Genomic DNA, 15323 nt, shown 5'->3' on the forward strand with positions numbered 1-15323 from the left:
ATATGGGGTGAAATATGATGTGTTGGATAATGCCAAAAAGAGTGCTGTATTGATATGTAGGACAAAAGTGGACAAAGATCTTTGTTTTCCAGACTTTTATCTGTCAGGACAAGTGATGAGTGTCTGTAATAAAATTAAATATCTGGGTCATTGCATTACAGATCAGTTATCTGCAGATGAGGATTTATACAGGCAGCGTCGCATATTATATGCCCAAGCTAACATGCTGGTAAGAAAACTCCACATGTGCACGGATGACGTCAAAATTAGCCTGTTTAAAGCATATTGCACTCCTTTGTATACTGCTCCTTTATGGACTAAGTTTAAAAAGGCAAGTATGCAGAAGCTTAAGGTTGCTTATAATGACTGTATGAGGATACTTCTCAACAAACCCAGGTGCTCTAGTGCAAGTGACCTGATTTGTAATGCAGGGGTCAGCACCTTTCAGGCATTATTGAGGAGACTCATCTACAACTTCATTTGTCGCCTGAACGACTCCCAGAACAGCATTGTTATGCTGCTAGTAAATCCTGGGATTAGTGATACCAATCATCACTATGGAAACACTGGTATAAGTGTAGTATTGTAGTTTCTTCTGTTTTTATCTCTTTGTATATGTTAATCTTTCTCTTTTTAATGTATGTTACATGTTATGTCTGTGCCTTCTGAATGGACCATGAGTCTGGAAAAGTTGATGATGAGTAACTTCATATTGGGCAGGGTACCGTAACTCCGTTTGAGCGTTCCGTTACGGTGTTCTGCCTTGGTTTCTCATGGGCTTTTGGAAGTTACTGTTAAGACAACCCATTATTTTCTTGAAAAAACAACAGAATTGACTCAAGATACTTATCCACATGATAAAGGAGGTCTTGAATGTGCCAAAAATAACTCATTTTCGACCAAAAACCAAGTTACGGTCTTTTGCCTTTGCCTAATGTTGCCAGGACCCGCCCTGCTCTGCTTCTGATAGGCTTGTAAGGTTAGTTAGAGCTGCGTTCCTCTCATATGATTGGTAGGTGAAAAACCGCATGGGAGTTCCCAAATATATATTTTTTTTTCCCATGGCCGCACGCCGGAGATCCGGCACGGTGCCGGAATACTTTAAGCCCTGTAGAACATACTTTTTACTAGCTGTGATTATTATTACTTACTGAAGGGAGGATGTGATTTTCTGCCAGTGTACATTTTAGGGTCACGTCTTGAGACATCACAACCTGTTTTTGGTTATTGGTCTGAGTTCACATTTCAGTCGAACTATACCAGAGTTCGTTTGTAAGTTGAAAAGGTCTCGGTCCGCTTGTTTGGTTCAGATGGCAGCGTTCACATTTATTCAAATCGTTTTCATTCAACCAAACCAGCCAAGTGTGAACACAGACTTAATCTGGTCTGATATAATTCACATCTAGTTATGTTCACACACCTCTGTACAGTTTGTAGTCAATAATTTCTAGGTAACAAACAAAAAAGTTTAAAAAGTGTGTTGAAAAGTGATTGCCTCGATGTATAGTGTTGTGTGGCCACTGTGACATCATCATCCTCATCATCAAGAGTGCGAGAACATTTCTATTTACAAAGAGAATCAAAAGTATGGGGAGATTTTATTTCACACCTGCAAATCATCACAATGTCAAAAGCTACGCAGATCTTGACATCTAAAACTGTGGTTTTAAATCGTTACAGAGCAGTTTCACAGTAATTTCCTTATAGAAGAAGTAGAAGAGTTTGGCTCTTGTGTCGCTGCACAGGAGTGTTGAAGGATCCTCCACGGACGCTAGAGCGTGTTCCTCGCGATGGCGTTCAGTGTTCGTACTTTAGTCACGTCAGCCACTTTTACTGCATATTCTGGTACGGACAGAGAGCCTCCCATACTGACGTTACAATTCCTACAGAGAAACAATACACAAAAAGAGTCCTTACAAAGCATTAAAATAAGTTAAAACAACTAAACTTCAAGATAATTCAACCTCTCAACAACAGTTCCCACAATCTTAGAAAACCCGGATTTAGTAAGAGATAGTGAAACTTTAAAATTGTGATTTCTAGACCTGGAATAGTTGAATGTAAATGAAATTGATTATTAAAGATGAGTTTTAAGGGACTAATCTTAACAAATTAAACCTTATTGTACAGTGTTTCCGATACATTTGTGTAGTTATGCTAATCGGGTAGAAATCTTTAAAATCCTTCGGTAACCCTTTTACAGTGTCCTTGTTACACGTTACATGCAGTTACTGTAGTAATAACTATAAATTATGCCTAATTACATGTAACTAACCCTAAACCAAACCTCAATCCTAACTCCAAATCTATAGTAAGTACATGTATCTAAATATTATTACTCACTCAGTGCTTAAATGCATAATAACACTGTAACATGGACACATTAAAATAAAGTGTAACCAATCCTTCTCATTAATCTTTATCATTAACGACTGGAAAAAAAAAACATTTAAATTCATTGGTCTTCAGAACATTCAGCTCTTAAAACTCCTAAAATGCAATTGCACTTAAAATGCACTTATTTTACATTACAGACACTAGAGTGTCCATAGATCAAGTTTTGAGAGCAAAACTCGGGCGTTTGAATGTTGTTGTGGACAGAGAGAGTAGAGATGAACACCTGAACTTCATGCTGGAGTCTTTGCTGGATCGAGCGGAGCAGTGGAACTCCTGAGCGCCCGAGCCCTCGAGGATCCTCTGAAGGTTTCTCTCGGTGATCCCCCCGCCTGCACACACACACACACACACACACACACACACACACACACACACACACAGCCATGTTTATGTGATTTGTGAGGACATTCCATAGGCGTAATGGTTTTTATACTGTACAAACTGTATATTCTATCCCCTTACACTGCCCCTATCCCTAAACCTACCCATCACAGGAAACATTCTGCATTTTTACATAAAAAAAAAACACTGCTTAGTATGTTTTTAAAGCCATTTGAAAAATGAGGACACCCAAAATGTCCTCATATATCACCTATTTTCCCGAGTGTCCTCATTTGCAGGTGTGTTATCATAAAAATGTCCTCAGTTGTCATGAAAACAAACTCACACACACACACACATATATCAGCAGGAGCTCGTCTGGACACTGCAGGTGTTATTAATAAGGAACTAGATTTAACATACCTGGCATTATTGCTATTCTGCCTTTTGCCTGTTAGAGTGAAGAGAGAAAATGCATTACAGTTGGAACGTTTTGTCATAAAAGGAAAAATAATATAATGCAAACAAGTCAAAATATCAATTCATAACTTCAGCGCACTAGTCATAAAGCCACTCTATGATTTACTTATGCGTTTTGGGACAGCCTTCATGCCTCTGGTTGATCGCCATCGAAGGATGAAACTGATGCATAAAATTATACCTTCTACTGAACGTCTTCATTAGGGCTGTCAAATAAAAATTAGAAAAAAAACTGCACAATGGAATGCAAAAGCCATGATGATTTGATTTGGTTTATATTTGCTCGCTTGCACCCTCTTGTGGACACAGGAGACAACGCAGTACTTTTATCCTCTAACATTAAAGGTGCAGTCTGTAAGAATGACAGCTAGTGGTTGAAACAGATCCCGCAGTCCAAAATCAAAATATGGGAGCTTGTCGTTTCTCCAGCCTCACACGGGTTGCCAGATTGAAGACACGCAACAGGAACGGGCGCAATGGACAATGAAAATTGGTAAATTGGCAACGTGCAGTATCACAGATCAAAACAATAACAAACATTCCAGCCTGGAAACACACATCTCAAAGTAAAATAACTGTAGAAGTGTTCTTCAGAGAAGCGAGTGTGTGAACTAGGGCTGTCAGTTTACGTTGGAAAACCGATTGCACAATCGATCGGACCAACCAACGCAAGTTTCGAAAACGAAAATAGGGAATCGATTTTAACGGTCTTCTCTCGGAGCGCGTCCAGCTCGTCACGATACGCCGCAGCGAACGCGCGTCACACAGCGACTGCAGGCTCTGACACACACACATAACAGCAGATTATACTTCTGTGTCTCTTTACTACAAACATGTGAATTCTGCCGGTATGCAGACAGTCTCATGCACACAGATGCAGATTCGGTCACGGTCTACAATCGCCTACACAGGAGAAATTTGTTTGAGATTTCTTATCGTAAACACAGCCATGGTGAAGACTGCAGTGATGTTGTTCACTGATGTTATGGCTGTCCGCTCTGCTTACTGTTTTTCGAGAATGTTGCACTCCTGTTTGTCATTGTGCACGAAACTTCACACCAATAAATTATCAGGAATATTTGCTGACTTGTGCGTCTCAAGCGCCCTCTTTACGTTCGTCCTAATGCCTGTTAGTTGTCTGTGGATTTGCCCATATTTGGCGTTTAAAATGGAAACGTCTTTAGACATGGAAAATCGGTTTTACAGTCGATTCAATGAACACTTATGTCTCAAAAATCAAACGGGATTTTTTCACAGAAGTGACAGCCCTAATGTGAACTCAGCATGATTCCTCAATATATACAAACATATTATGGTATTTTTATGCTTTAGTAGAGTGAGAAAGTTACATACAGCACCTTTAAGTATTGCTTTTAGAATTTGAATGTAATTCGATTTTTGCTAATATTTAAAAAAGAAATTTGCATTTATCTTAGAGTGTGTGTCACCTGTTCCACCAGTCGTTTGATCACAGGTAAGCCTTCCAGAGCAGAGCTGTCACAGCCACTGGTCAGAATCCTCTCGAAGCCCAGCGAGACCACAGCCTCCAGCGCCACCACTGGATCGTGGACCATATCGAAGGCTGAAGGACACGGGACCTGTTACTGTTGTTTATTACACATTCATCATCGTGTAATGCAGTAAATGCAGGTTTACCTCTGTGGAATGTCACGGGTAAAGGTCGACACGCCGCTGTGGAGAGAGCAGAGATGAGGCATCCGACGGGTGCGAGATTAATATATGCATTACTAAAACATGATATGTTCACATTCCAACATATAAGAATTTACTTTGGAATAATTTAAAATAATTGGTAAAAGAAAAAATAATTTTTAAAATAAAATAAAAACATTTTCTCTCTGACAACATTGGGGAAAGAAATGATCAGTTAAAATTGCAGATAAAACTTGGAAATTTTGCAAGAGATTTGGAAATATGCTCAAATGATAGAACTCTGTAATCATACAAAACCAATCCAGTGATACACATCTGTCCATTCATCCATCCTTCCATCCATCCATTCATCCATCCTTCCATTCATCCGTCCATTCATCCATCCTTCCATCCTTCCATTCATCCTTCCATTCATCCGTCCATTCATCCATCCTTCCATTCATCCTTCCATTCATCCATCCATCCATTCATCCGTCCTTCCATTCATCCTTCCATTCATCCATCCGTCCATTCATCCATCCTTCCATTCATCCATCCATCCATTCATCCGTCCATTCATCCATCCTTCCATTCATCCTTCCATTCATCCATCCTTCCATTCATCCATCCATCCATTCATCCGTCCATTCATCCATCCTTCCATTCATCCGTCCATTCATCCATCCTTCCATTCATCCTTCCATTCATCCATCCATCCATTCATCCGTCCATCCGTCCTTCCATTCATCCTTCCATTCATCCATCCGTCCATTCATCCATCCTTCCATTCATCCATCCATCCATTCATCCGTCCATTCATCCATCCTTCCATTCATCCTTCCATTCATCCATCCTTCCATTCATCCGTCCATTCATCCATCCTTCCATTCATCCTTCCATTCATCCATCCATCCATTCATCCGTCCATCCATCCTTCCATTCATCCTTCCATTCATCCATCCTTCCATTCATCCGTCCATTCATCCGTCCATTCATCCATCCTTCCATTCATCCTTCCATTCATCCATCCTTCCATTCATCCGTCCATTCATCCATCCTTCCATTCATCCTTCCATTCATCCATCCATCCATTCATCCGTCCATCCATCCTTCCATTCATCCTTCCATTCATCCATCCTTCCATCCATCCTTCCATTCATCCATCCTTCCATTCATCCGTCCATTCATCCATCCTTCCATTCATCCTTCCATTCATCCATCCATCCATTCATCCGTCCATCCATCCTTCCATTCATCCTTCCATTCATCCATCCTTCCATCCATCCTTCCATTCATCCGTCCATTCATCCATCCTTCCATTCATCCTTCCATTAATCCATCCTTCCATTCATCCTTCCATTCATCCATCCTTCCATTCATCCGTCCATTCATCCATCCTTCCATTCATCCATCCTTCCATTCATCCGTCCATCCATCCTTCCATTCATCCTTCCATTCATCCATCCTTCCATCCATCCTTCCATTCATCCGTCCATTCATCCATCCGTCCATTCACCCATCCTTCCATCCATCCTTCCATTCATCCATCCTTCCATCCATCCATCCTTCCATTCATCCGTCCATTCATCCATCCGTCCATTCATCCATCCTTCCATTAATCCTTCCATTCATCCATCCTTCCATTCATCCTTCCATTCATCCATCCTTCCATCCTTCCATTCATCCTTCCATTCATCCATCTTTCCATCCATCCTTCCATTCATCCGTCCATTCATCCATCCTTCCATTCATCCGTCCATTCATCCATCCTTCCATCCTTCCATTCATCCTTCCATTCATCCATCCATCCATTCATCCTTCCATTCATCCATCCATCCATTCATCCATCCTTCCATCCATCCTTCCATTCATCCGTCCATTCATCCATCCTTCCATTCATCCTTCCATTCATCCATCCTTCCATTCATCCTTCCATTCATCCATCCTTCCATCCATCCTTCCATTCATCCTTCCATTCATCCATCCTTCCATTCATCCTTCCATTCATCCATCCTTCCATCCATCCTTCCATTCATCCATTCATCCATCCTTCCATTCATCCGTCCATTCATCCATCCTTCCATTCATCCATTCATCCGTCCATCCATCCTTCCATTCATCCTTCCATTCATCCTTCCATTCATCCGTCCATTCATCCATCCTTCCATTCATCCTTCCATTAATCCATCCTTCCATTCATCCATCCTTCCATTCATCCGTCCATTCATCCATCCTTCCATTCATCCATCCTTCCATTCATCCGTCCATCCATCCTTCCATTCTTCCTTCCATTCATCCATCCTTCCATCCATCCTTCCATTCATCCGTCCATTCATCCATCCGTCCATTCACCCATCCTTCCATTCATCCATCCTTCCATCCATCCATCCTTCCATCCATCCATCCTTCCATTCATCCGTCCATTCATCCATCCGTCCATTCATCCATCCGTCCATTCATCCATCCTTCCATTCATCCATCCTTCCATTCATCCGTCCATTCATCCATCCTTCCATTCATCCGTCCATTCATCCATCCTTCCATTCATCCGTCCATTCATCCATCCTTCCATTCATCCGTCCATTCATCCATCCTTCCATTCATCCGTCCATTCATCCATCCGTCCATTCATCCATCCATCCATTCATCCGTCCATCCATCCTTCCATTCATCCTTCCATTCATCCATCCTTCCATTCATCCGTCCATTCATCCATCCGTCCATTCATCCATCCTTCCATTCATCCTTCCATTCATCCATCCTTCCATTCATCCGTCCATTCATCCATCCTTCCATTCATCCGTCCATTCATCCATCCTTCCATTCATCCTTCCATTCATCCATCCTTCCATTCATCCGTCCATTCATCCATCCGTCCATTCATCCATCCATCTATCCTTCCATTCATCCATCCGTCCACTCATCCATCCTTCCATTCATCCATCCTTCCATTCATTCATCCATCCATCCCTCCATTCATCCATCCTTCCATCCATCCATCCTTCCATTCATCATCCTTCCATCCATCCATTCATTCATCAATCCTTCCATTCATCCATCCTTCCATCCATCCTTCCATTCATCCATCCTTCCATTCATCCGTCCACTCATCCATCCTTCCATTCATCCATCCTTCCATCCATCCTTCCATCCATCCATCCTTCCATTCATCATCCTTCCATTCATCATCCTTCCATCCATCCGTCCATTCATCCATCCTTCCATTCATCCATCCTTCCATCCATCCTTCCATTCATCCATCCTTCCATCCATCATCCTTCCATCCATCCATTCATTCATCAATCCATACATTCATCAATCCTTCCATTCATCCAACCATCAATCCTTCCATTCATCCATCCATCAATCCTTCCATTCATCCATCCATTCATCCTTCCATTCATCCATCCATTCATCCTTCCATCCATCCTTCCATTCATCCATCCTTCCATTCATCATCCTTCCATCCATCCGTCCATTCATCCGTCCTTCCATTCATCAATCCTTCCATTCATCCAACCATCAATCCTTCCATTCATCCATCCATCAATCCTTCCATTCATTCATTCATTCATCCATCCATTTATTTATTCATCAATCCTTCCATCCATTCATCAATCCATACATTCAATCATCCATCCTTCCATTCATTCATTCATCCATCCATTTATTTATTCATCAATCCTTCCATTCATCCTTCCATTCATCAATCCTTCCATTCATCCATCCATCAATCCTTCCATTCATTCATTCATTCATCCATCCATTTATTTATTCATCAATCCTTCCATCCATTCATCCATCCATACATTCATTCATCCATCCTTCCTTCCATTCATCCATCTATTCATTGTTTCATTCATCCATTCATTTAGTTATCCATCCATCATTCCATTCATCCATTGATCTATCCATTCATTCATCAGTCCTTAAAAAACGACTTTTCCTCTTTGGTCCGGACCAAAGTAACCCAGAGACTCAGGCTTCAGTGAAGCTGCGGTCATGTTTTACCCATCAGCTCCTCGCAGAGCTCAGTGTCCACTCGGCCGTCTGCCGTCAGCGCCCCGAACACCAGCCCGTCGGCCCGGTGACTCTTCATCAGCTCCACGTCCCTCTTCATCACCTCCACCTCCCATTGCGAGTACATGAAGTCTCCTCCACGGGGCCGGATCATCACGTACACCGGGACCCGCACGTTCTCCTTCACCACCTGCAGCAGACCTGCACACACACACACACACACACACACACTGAGGATCATCACGTACACCGGGACCCGCACGTTCTCCTTCACCACCTGCACACACACACACACACACACACACACACACACTGAGGATCATCACGTACACCGGGACCCGCACGTTCTCCTTCACCACCTGCACACACACACACACACACACACACACACACACACACACACACTGAGGATCATCACGTACACCGGGACCCGCACGTTCTCCTTCACCACCTGCAGCAGACCTGCACACACACACACACACACACACACACACACACACTGAGGATCATCACGTACACCGGGACCCGCACGTTCTCCTTCACCACCTGCAGCAGACCTGCACACACACACACACACACACACACACACTGAGGATCATCACGTACACCGGGACCCGCACGTTCTCCTTCACCACCTGCAGCAGACCTGCACACACACACACACACACACACACACACTAGGGATCATCAGGTACACCGGGACCCGCACGTTCTCCTTCACCACCTGCAGCAGACCTGCACACACACACACACACACACACACACTAGGGATCATCACGTACACCGGGACCCGCACGTTCTCCTTCACCACCTGCAGCAGACCTGCACACACACACACACACACACACACACACACACACACACTAGGGATCATCACGTACACCGGGACCCGCACGTTCTCCTTCACCACCTGCAGCAGACCTGCACACACACACACACACACACACACACTGAGGATCATCACGTACACCGGGACCCGCACGTTCTCCTTCACCACCTGCAGCAGACCTGCACACACACACACACACACACACACACACACTGAGGATCATCACGTACACCGGGACCCGCACGTTCTCCTTCACCACCTGCAGCAGACCTGCACACACACACACACACACACACACACACACACACACACACACTGAGGATCATCACGTACACTGGGACCCGCACGTTCTCCTTCACCACCTGCAGCAGACCTGCACACACACACACACACACACACACACTGAGGATCATCACGTACACCGGGACCCGCACGTTCTCCTTCACCACCTGCAGCAGACCTGCACACACACACACACACACACACACACTGAGGATCATCACGTACACCGGGACCCGCACGTTCTCCTTCACCACCTGTACACACACACACACACACACACACACACACACACACACACACTGAGGATCATCACGTACACCGGGACCCGCACGTTCTCCTTCACCACCTGCAGCAGACCTGCACACACACACACACACACACACACACAAACATAAACACACACACACACAGAGGATCATCACGTACACCGGGACCCACACACACCACCTGCAGCAGACCTGAGCACACACACACACACACACACTAGCATTTTAGACGTTTCAGTGTGGATGAGAAACTTTTGAAAAACTCAGTCATCACTGATCGTCCAGATCGCGTCCTCTCAGATCGCTCTCACTCACTCTACGTTCGGTCTGAAACTGCTCTCGTGTTTCACCGCAGGACAGCGAATACGAGGACATCTTCTGTCATGCTTGCAGGACTGTGATATGAAGAGTGTGTGAAGGAACATATTTTAGCAACTGTGTGAAAGTGAACAGCACACAACAGGCACAATACGGTATAAACATGAATATCTATTGGTACAATATGAGTCACATGACTAAACTCACGTCATCGTTTTTAAATTCCTCCGGTTTCGCAGTCCATATACAACACGAAAACAGCATTTTCAAATTTATCCACTTTGGAGAGTTTTCAAAAAGCTTTGTTTTCATTAACTAATTAATTTCATGTTGTGATTGGTCGGCTGGATCAGTGTGTTGTGATTGGTCGGCTGGAGCAGTGTGTTGTGATTGGTCGAGCGCTTCGAGTGTGTTTGGGAAATGTCCCGCCCCTTACCATAACCGCCAGTTTAACACACTACTAACTAACTCAACCAGGCCCCGCCCCTTTATTCTGCGTATGAATTATTATAATGAGGAATATTGTGACGTGTTCGTTCCCGGAAGAAACTCAAGAATGGAGGCGTTTCAGGAGTTCAGAAACACTGACACTGATATAGAGAAGATCTGCAGCTTCTTCATGATCAAACAGCAACATCACACACTGAAGACAGATGACGATGGAGAAAAGCAGAGTATGTCCTCTTTATTGTCTGTGGTTTAAAGAACCCCTCTGAACTCATGGCAGAATGTGGTATTGAAGTCTCAGGTGTGTGTGTGTGTGTGTGTGTGTGTGTGTGTGTGTGTGTGTCTTGACCTGTACTGGGCGTCGTCCCTCCCTCCAGCAGGTTACAGCAGAGCTCGATACGTCCCGCTCCTGAACACACACACACACGATAACACAAGACAGCTGCCCAAAAAACACTTACAAAACACTCGACAGAAATGTGCAATGTTCAACGCCACCAATCTGATGAAATATCTGATGAATCTATATTCAAGAATGTGTGTGAACTTGTACCTCCCCTCTCTGCGTTTACGGCTGACTCGACCGAGTCCACACACACCTCCATCAGGAGTCCGTCACACATCTGAAACACACACACACCTGCTGGCTTTACACTGCAAAACTGACACACAAGCTGCATATTACACCACAAAAACACTCTTTTTACACACAGACTGAACACAATGAAGCATTGCTTGGTGATTGGTTGAGCTAAACTGGTATTATCTAATTGTGTAGTTAAATTTAACAGCTGACAGATATTCAACATAATTCATGTGTGAGACAGTCTAACAGAAGGACGGACAAAACCAGTCAAATATCAACTGAGTTCATAACTCTGAGTTCTGCTCATATTTATAGCTATAGCGAATGAACTGTGATAATGTGAGAAATGTTGAAGGTGTCTGAATAAATTGTGGTCTGACTGTATGTATTCACACAGGAACTGTTATAAAAATCACAATACATATGGAAACATAAAACTGTGAATAGGATTCTAAATAAAAAAATATTACAATATAATAATATGCTCTGTAATGACAACATCAAGGGTTAAGCCTGATCTGATGCTGCAACATTCCCAGTCACATTCCCACATGTGAAACGTTCTACATTTATAGAACATTCTTATATTAATAATATTTGATATGCATTTTCATGATGCTGAGAGAAAACGTTATTAGAACAACATTCTTGAAACATTTTAATGATTTTACTTGAGGAACGTTCTCGTAACGTTGAGTGAAAACATTCTTAGAACAACATTCTCGGAACATCTTGATGATGTTTATTTACTTGAGGAACGTTCTCATAACGTTGACGTATTTCTTATTTCAAACAACAACATTTTCGAAACTTTTTTTATGATATTAATTACACTTAAATATTCTCTATGTTGACAGAAAATGTCCTTAGAACAACATCATTAATTATTATGTTGTTGACTTTTGCTATTCCAACGTTCTTTACAAATAGACATTCAGAGAACGTTGAACTGCGAGTAAAAATAAGTTTGTACTAGATAACATTATCGTATCCTTTTAAATAGTGTTTTAATCACGACAAGAAAAGTAGACATTTCAGAAACATTGTCAATCACTATATTCTTCTCCCACTAGGTTTAGACACAACGACTCGGACTCTCTAATGTCAGTTCAGCATTGGAGTCTACGGATCGGGTTAACCGGCCGTCAGAGAGAGAAAGGGGATTCGGTGATCCACAAGCGTTCGGTAAATCAGACACCAGTAGCACTGAAACTACTTCATCAGCTGCCATACTGTACGGCTTTATGGGGGTTTGGAACATTTGGAAAATCAAATAGAAGCAAATGATACAAGCGTGTTAAAATGTCATACATACTTCAATGCCTCCTTAAATGTCACGTTAATGTATTATTACTGAAATCATGAAATGCTCGTGTTTGTTTCACATGTAATGACCGATCGTGTTCTCTGTTACCTCGCGAGAGCGTCCAGCGCCGGAAGCGTTTCTCACGGTCAAACTCTCGCGAGATTCACACATGTCGAGATACAGCACTGTATACGTGCAGAGACGTCCTGCTGCTCGTGAGTGAGTGAGTGTGGACAACTCTGTTTAGGCGCGTCGCGTTGCGTCAAAAGCACATAATCAGTGACAAACAGTTGTTATTATAACAAAAGACTGAACTTCTTATAACTTTTTACTAACGTTCCCATTAAGTTAAGTTCCTATATTAAGAACATTAAGCACACATTCCATTCATTCTGCAAACATTTTGGGAATGTTACCTTTGAATCTTCTCTGAATGTTCTGAAGTAGCAACATTTGAAAAATTAACATAACGTTACAGCTAAAACTTTCCATGAACGATAAATATCGTTTTTGTGCTAACGTTTTGGGAACGCCATTAGAGACTAGATAACTAAAAGTTATATTATCGTTAGGCTATTAGAACGTTCGTTCACAGCTTTGAGAAAACTTTCCCAGAACGTTTGCTAAAGTTTTGAAAATTAATTAGGATATTAATATAACAACATTAAAGTCCCCATGAAATCAAAATGAAAGTTTTTTTTTGGCTTTTAGTATGAACTAGTGCAGTGCCCGTGCAAAATCAGTTTTTGTGTCTGTTTTTAGTAATTGTTGGTTTGGTGTGTTGGAGTGCTCATTGTTACAATTACACAGCAAAAGTTCAGTGACATTTTTATTTGTGCATGGTAGAAAGCAAATACTGACATAATGACATACAATAAATATGGAAAATTGAATGGTTGCATAACAATTTATAATCTGTGTACAGGTAGCAGGAGTTTAGATTAGATTAGATTTATATTAGTTTCAACTTTGTTGTCATTGTGCAGATTACAAATATAGAGACAATGAAAGGCTTTAGTGTCTAACCAGAAGTGCAAAAATGCAGAAAAGTGCAATGTGAACACAGTATAGACCAAGCGTGCCGCACAAGCCCTGAAAAGTGAAGCCAAAGCGTCTCGATCGCCCCCCGGTAACTGGTCCTAGTATAGGTCATAAGCCCCGCCTCCCCGTGTTATTCAACGTGAGACCAACTAAACAATTAAATTACACTTCAAATATCTTTTTTCCAAAGGTGGTTTCTGTCATTTGCTGTTCAAGTTCAAGTGTCTGTTTTTAAAATAAGTTTGTTTTTAGTTAGTTACGTGATGCTATAAAAACGGTGGTGTAGACAGCTGCGATTGGCAGGTTCTCTGAGTGAAGTAGTCACTGAAGCACCAACAGACTTTTTTTCGGGATCTTCGGAGGACTGAAGAGATTGTATTTACTTTATTTGAACAAGCCTCTTGTGGTACTGCAATCAACAGACATCCAAATTGGAGCAGAACGGAGGAACGGAGCAGACATAGCAGGGTTGCCGACTTTGGGACTTTGGCTGGAGTGAGACTCTGTAAAACTTAAGTGCGCGCACGCACGCGGAGAAAATTGTCAAGGCACACCATTTTATTATCTGCTTACCTTGATTGTCATCCAAACTTTCAAACGCGCATCAGTGGCTCCGACTCCGAACCTATGCTCTGAAATCTCTCTGAACTTTTCACACGCAACTGACGTATCAGGTTTCAGCGAATCAATGATCAGAGAAAACTGCAGTGAGAACGTTGTAGGCAGATGTTACAGCTGTGTGCCTTAAACTCCTCTGCTGTCATTAATACGCTGTGGTCTAGTCGTCAACAGAAAATTAACGGATTGAGGGGAGAAACGTGGATTTTGGCGTGACATTTCTTGCGTGTGCGTGAGAGCGTGAGATTGATGCTGAAAGCGTGAGTGTCACGCCAGATGCGTGAGAGTTGGCAACCCTGACATAGGCCACTTAAAAAAAGTGCAGGGAGAGTGCATTCTGCGAGAGTTGAGGGCGGAGCGCAGGTCTGGTCCCGAGATCGCTACTGCGCAGACTCAAGTTCCAAGATGTCAGCGCCATATCGGGACCATAGACAGTAAAAGAAATGGACACAGCGACCAATTAAAAGCTCTCTCTTCCTGATGGCTGAGTGTACTGCGCAGACTCAAACTGAGCTTAACGATGTAGATGTGACGTGAGCAACCCGTCTGTCTTCTAGTAGCTGTGCCAAGAGAAATCTGAATCATTCCCTTCCGAATCTTGCAGAGACAGAGAGCGTGAGTAGGAGCTGTCCATGAGCTAGGAGCAGGAGACACTTTGACTCTCTATGGGCTTCTCCCTTGACTTTATCGGACTGTATGCCTCCACGTCCCCCCGATTGCCTGCGAGCTTCTCCTCCTGTCTATACGGTAATCTCTCTA

General features: G+C 42.8%; 1 protein-coding gene across 2 annotated transcripts; it reads right to left on the reverse strand.

Moving 5' to 3' along the window:
* Positions 1 to 1579: 1579 nt before the first annotated feature.
* Positions 1580 to 13106, reverse strand: cutc (cutC copper transporter homolog (E. coli)). Of its 2 annotated transcripts, none has more exons than XM_084093298.1 (9): positions 13014 to 13106; positions 11567 to 11636; positions 11363 to 11422; positions 8863 to 9072; positions 4855 to 4890; positions 4647 to 4780; positions 3142 to 3169; positions 2621 to 2726; positions 1580 to 1883 (listed from the first exon to the last, which is right to left on the reverse strand). In XM_084093298.1, exons 1-9 carry the CDS (start codon positions 13074 to 13076, stop codon positions 1772 to 1774), a joined length of 819 nt encoding a protein of 272 aa, XP_083949424.1. In that variant the 5' UTR covers positions 13077 to 13106; the 3' UTR covers positions 1580 to 1771. The 2 variants fall into 2 exon arrangements, with proteins under 2 accessions (XP_083949424.1, XP_083949425.1); XM_084093299.1 differs by having other exon boundaries at positions 12915 to 13041.
* Between the last annotated feature and the right edge of the window lie 2217 nt (positions 13107 to 15323).

The sequence above is a fragment of the Abramis brama genome (assembly GCF_963993115.1).
Source record: "Abramis brama genome assembly, chromosome: 19".
NCBI lineage: Eukaryota > Metazoa > Chordata > Actinopteri > Cypriniformes > Leuciscidae > Abramis > Abramis brama.

Bases quoted from the DNA above. Each gene is read 5' to 3' on its own strand.
- cutc (XM_084093298.1), bottom strand. From the start codon at position 13,076: ATGTGTGAATCTCGCGAGAGTTTGACCGTGAGAAACGCTTCCGGCGCT. The intron at 11,637-13,013 runs GTAACAGAGAAC...TGTGTGTTTCAG, and splicing joins GCGCTGGACGCTCTCGCGAG to ATGTGTGACGGACTCCTGAT. The intron at 4,891-8,862 runs GTAAAACATGAC...CTCTCTCCACAG, and splicing joins GCTCTGCGAGGAGCTGATGG to CGGCGTGTCGACCTTTACCC.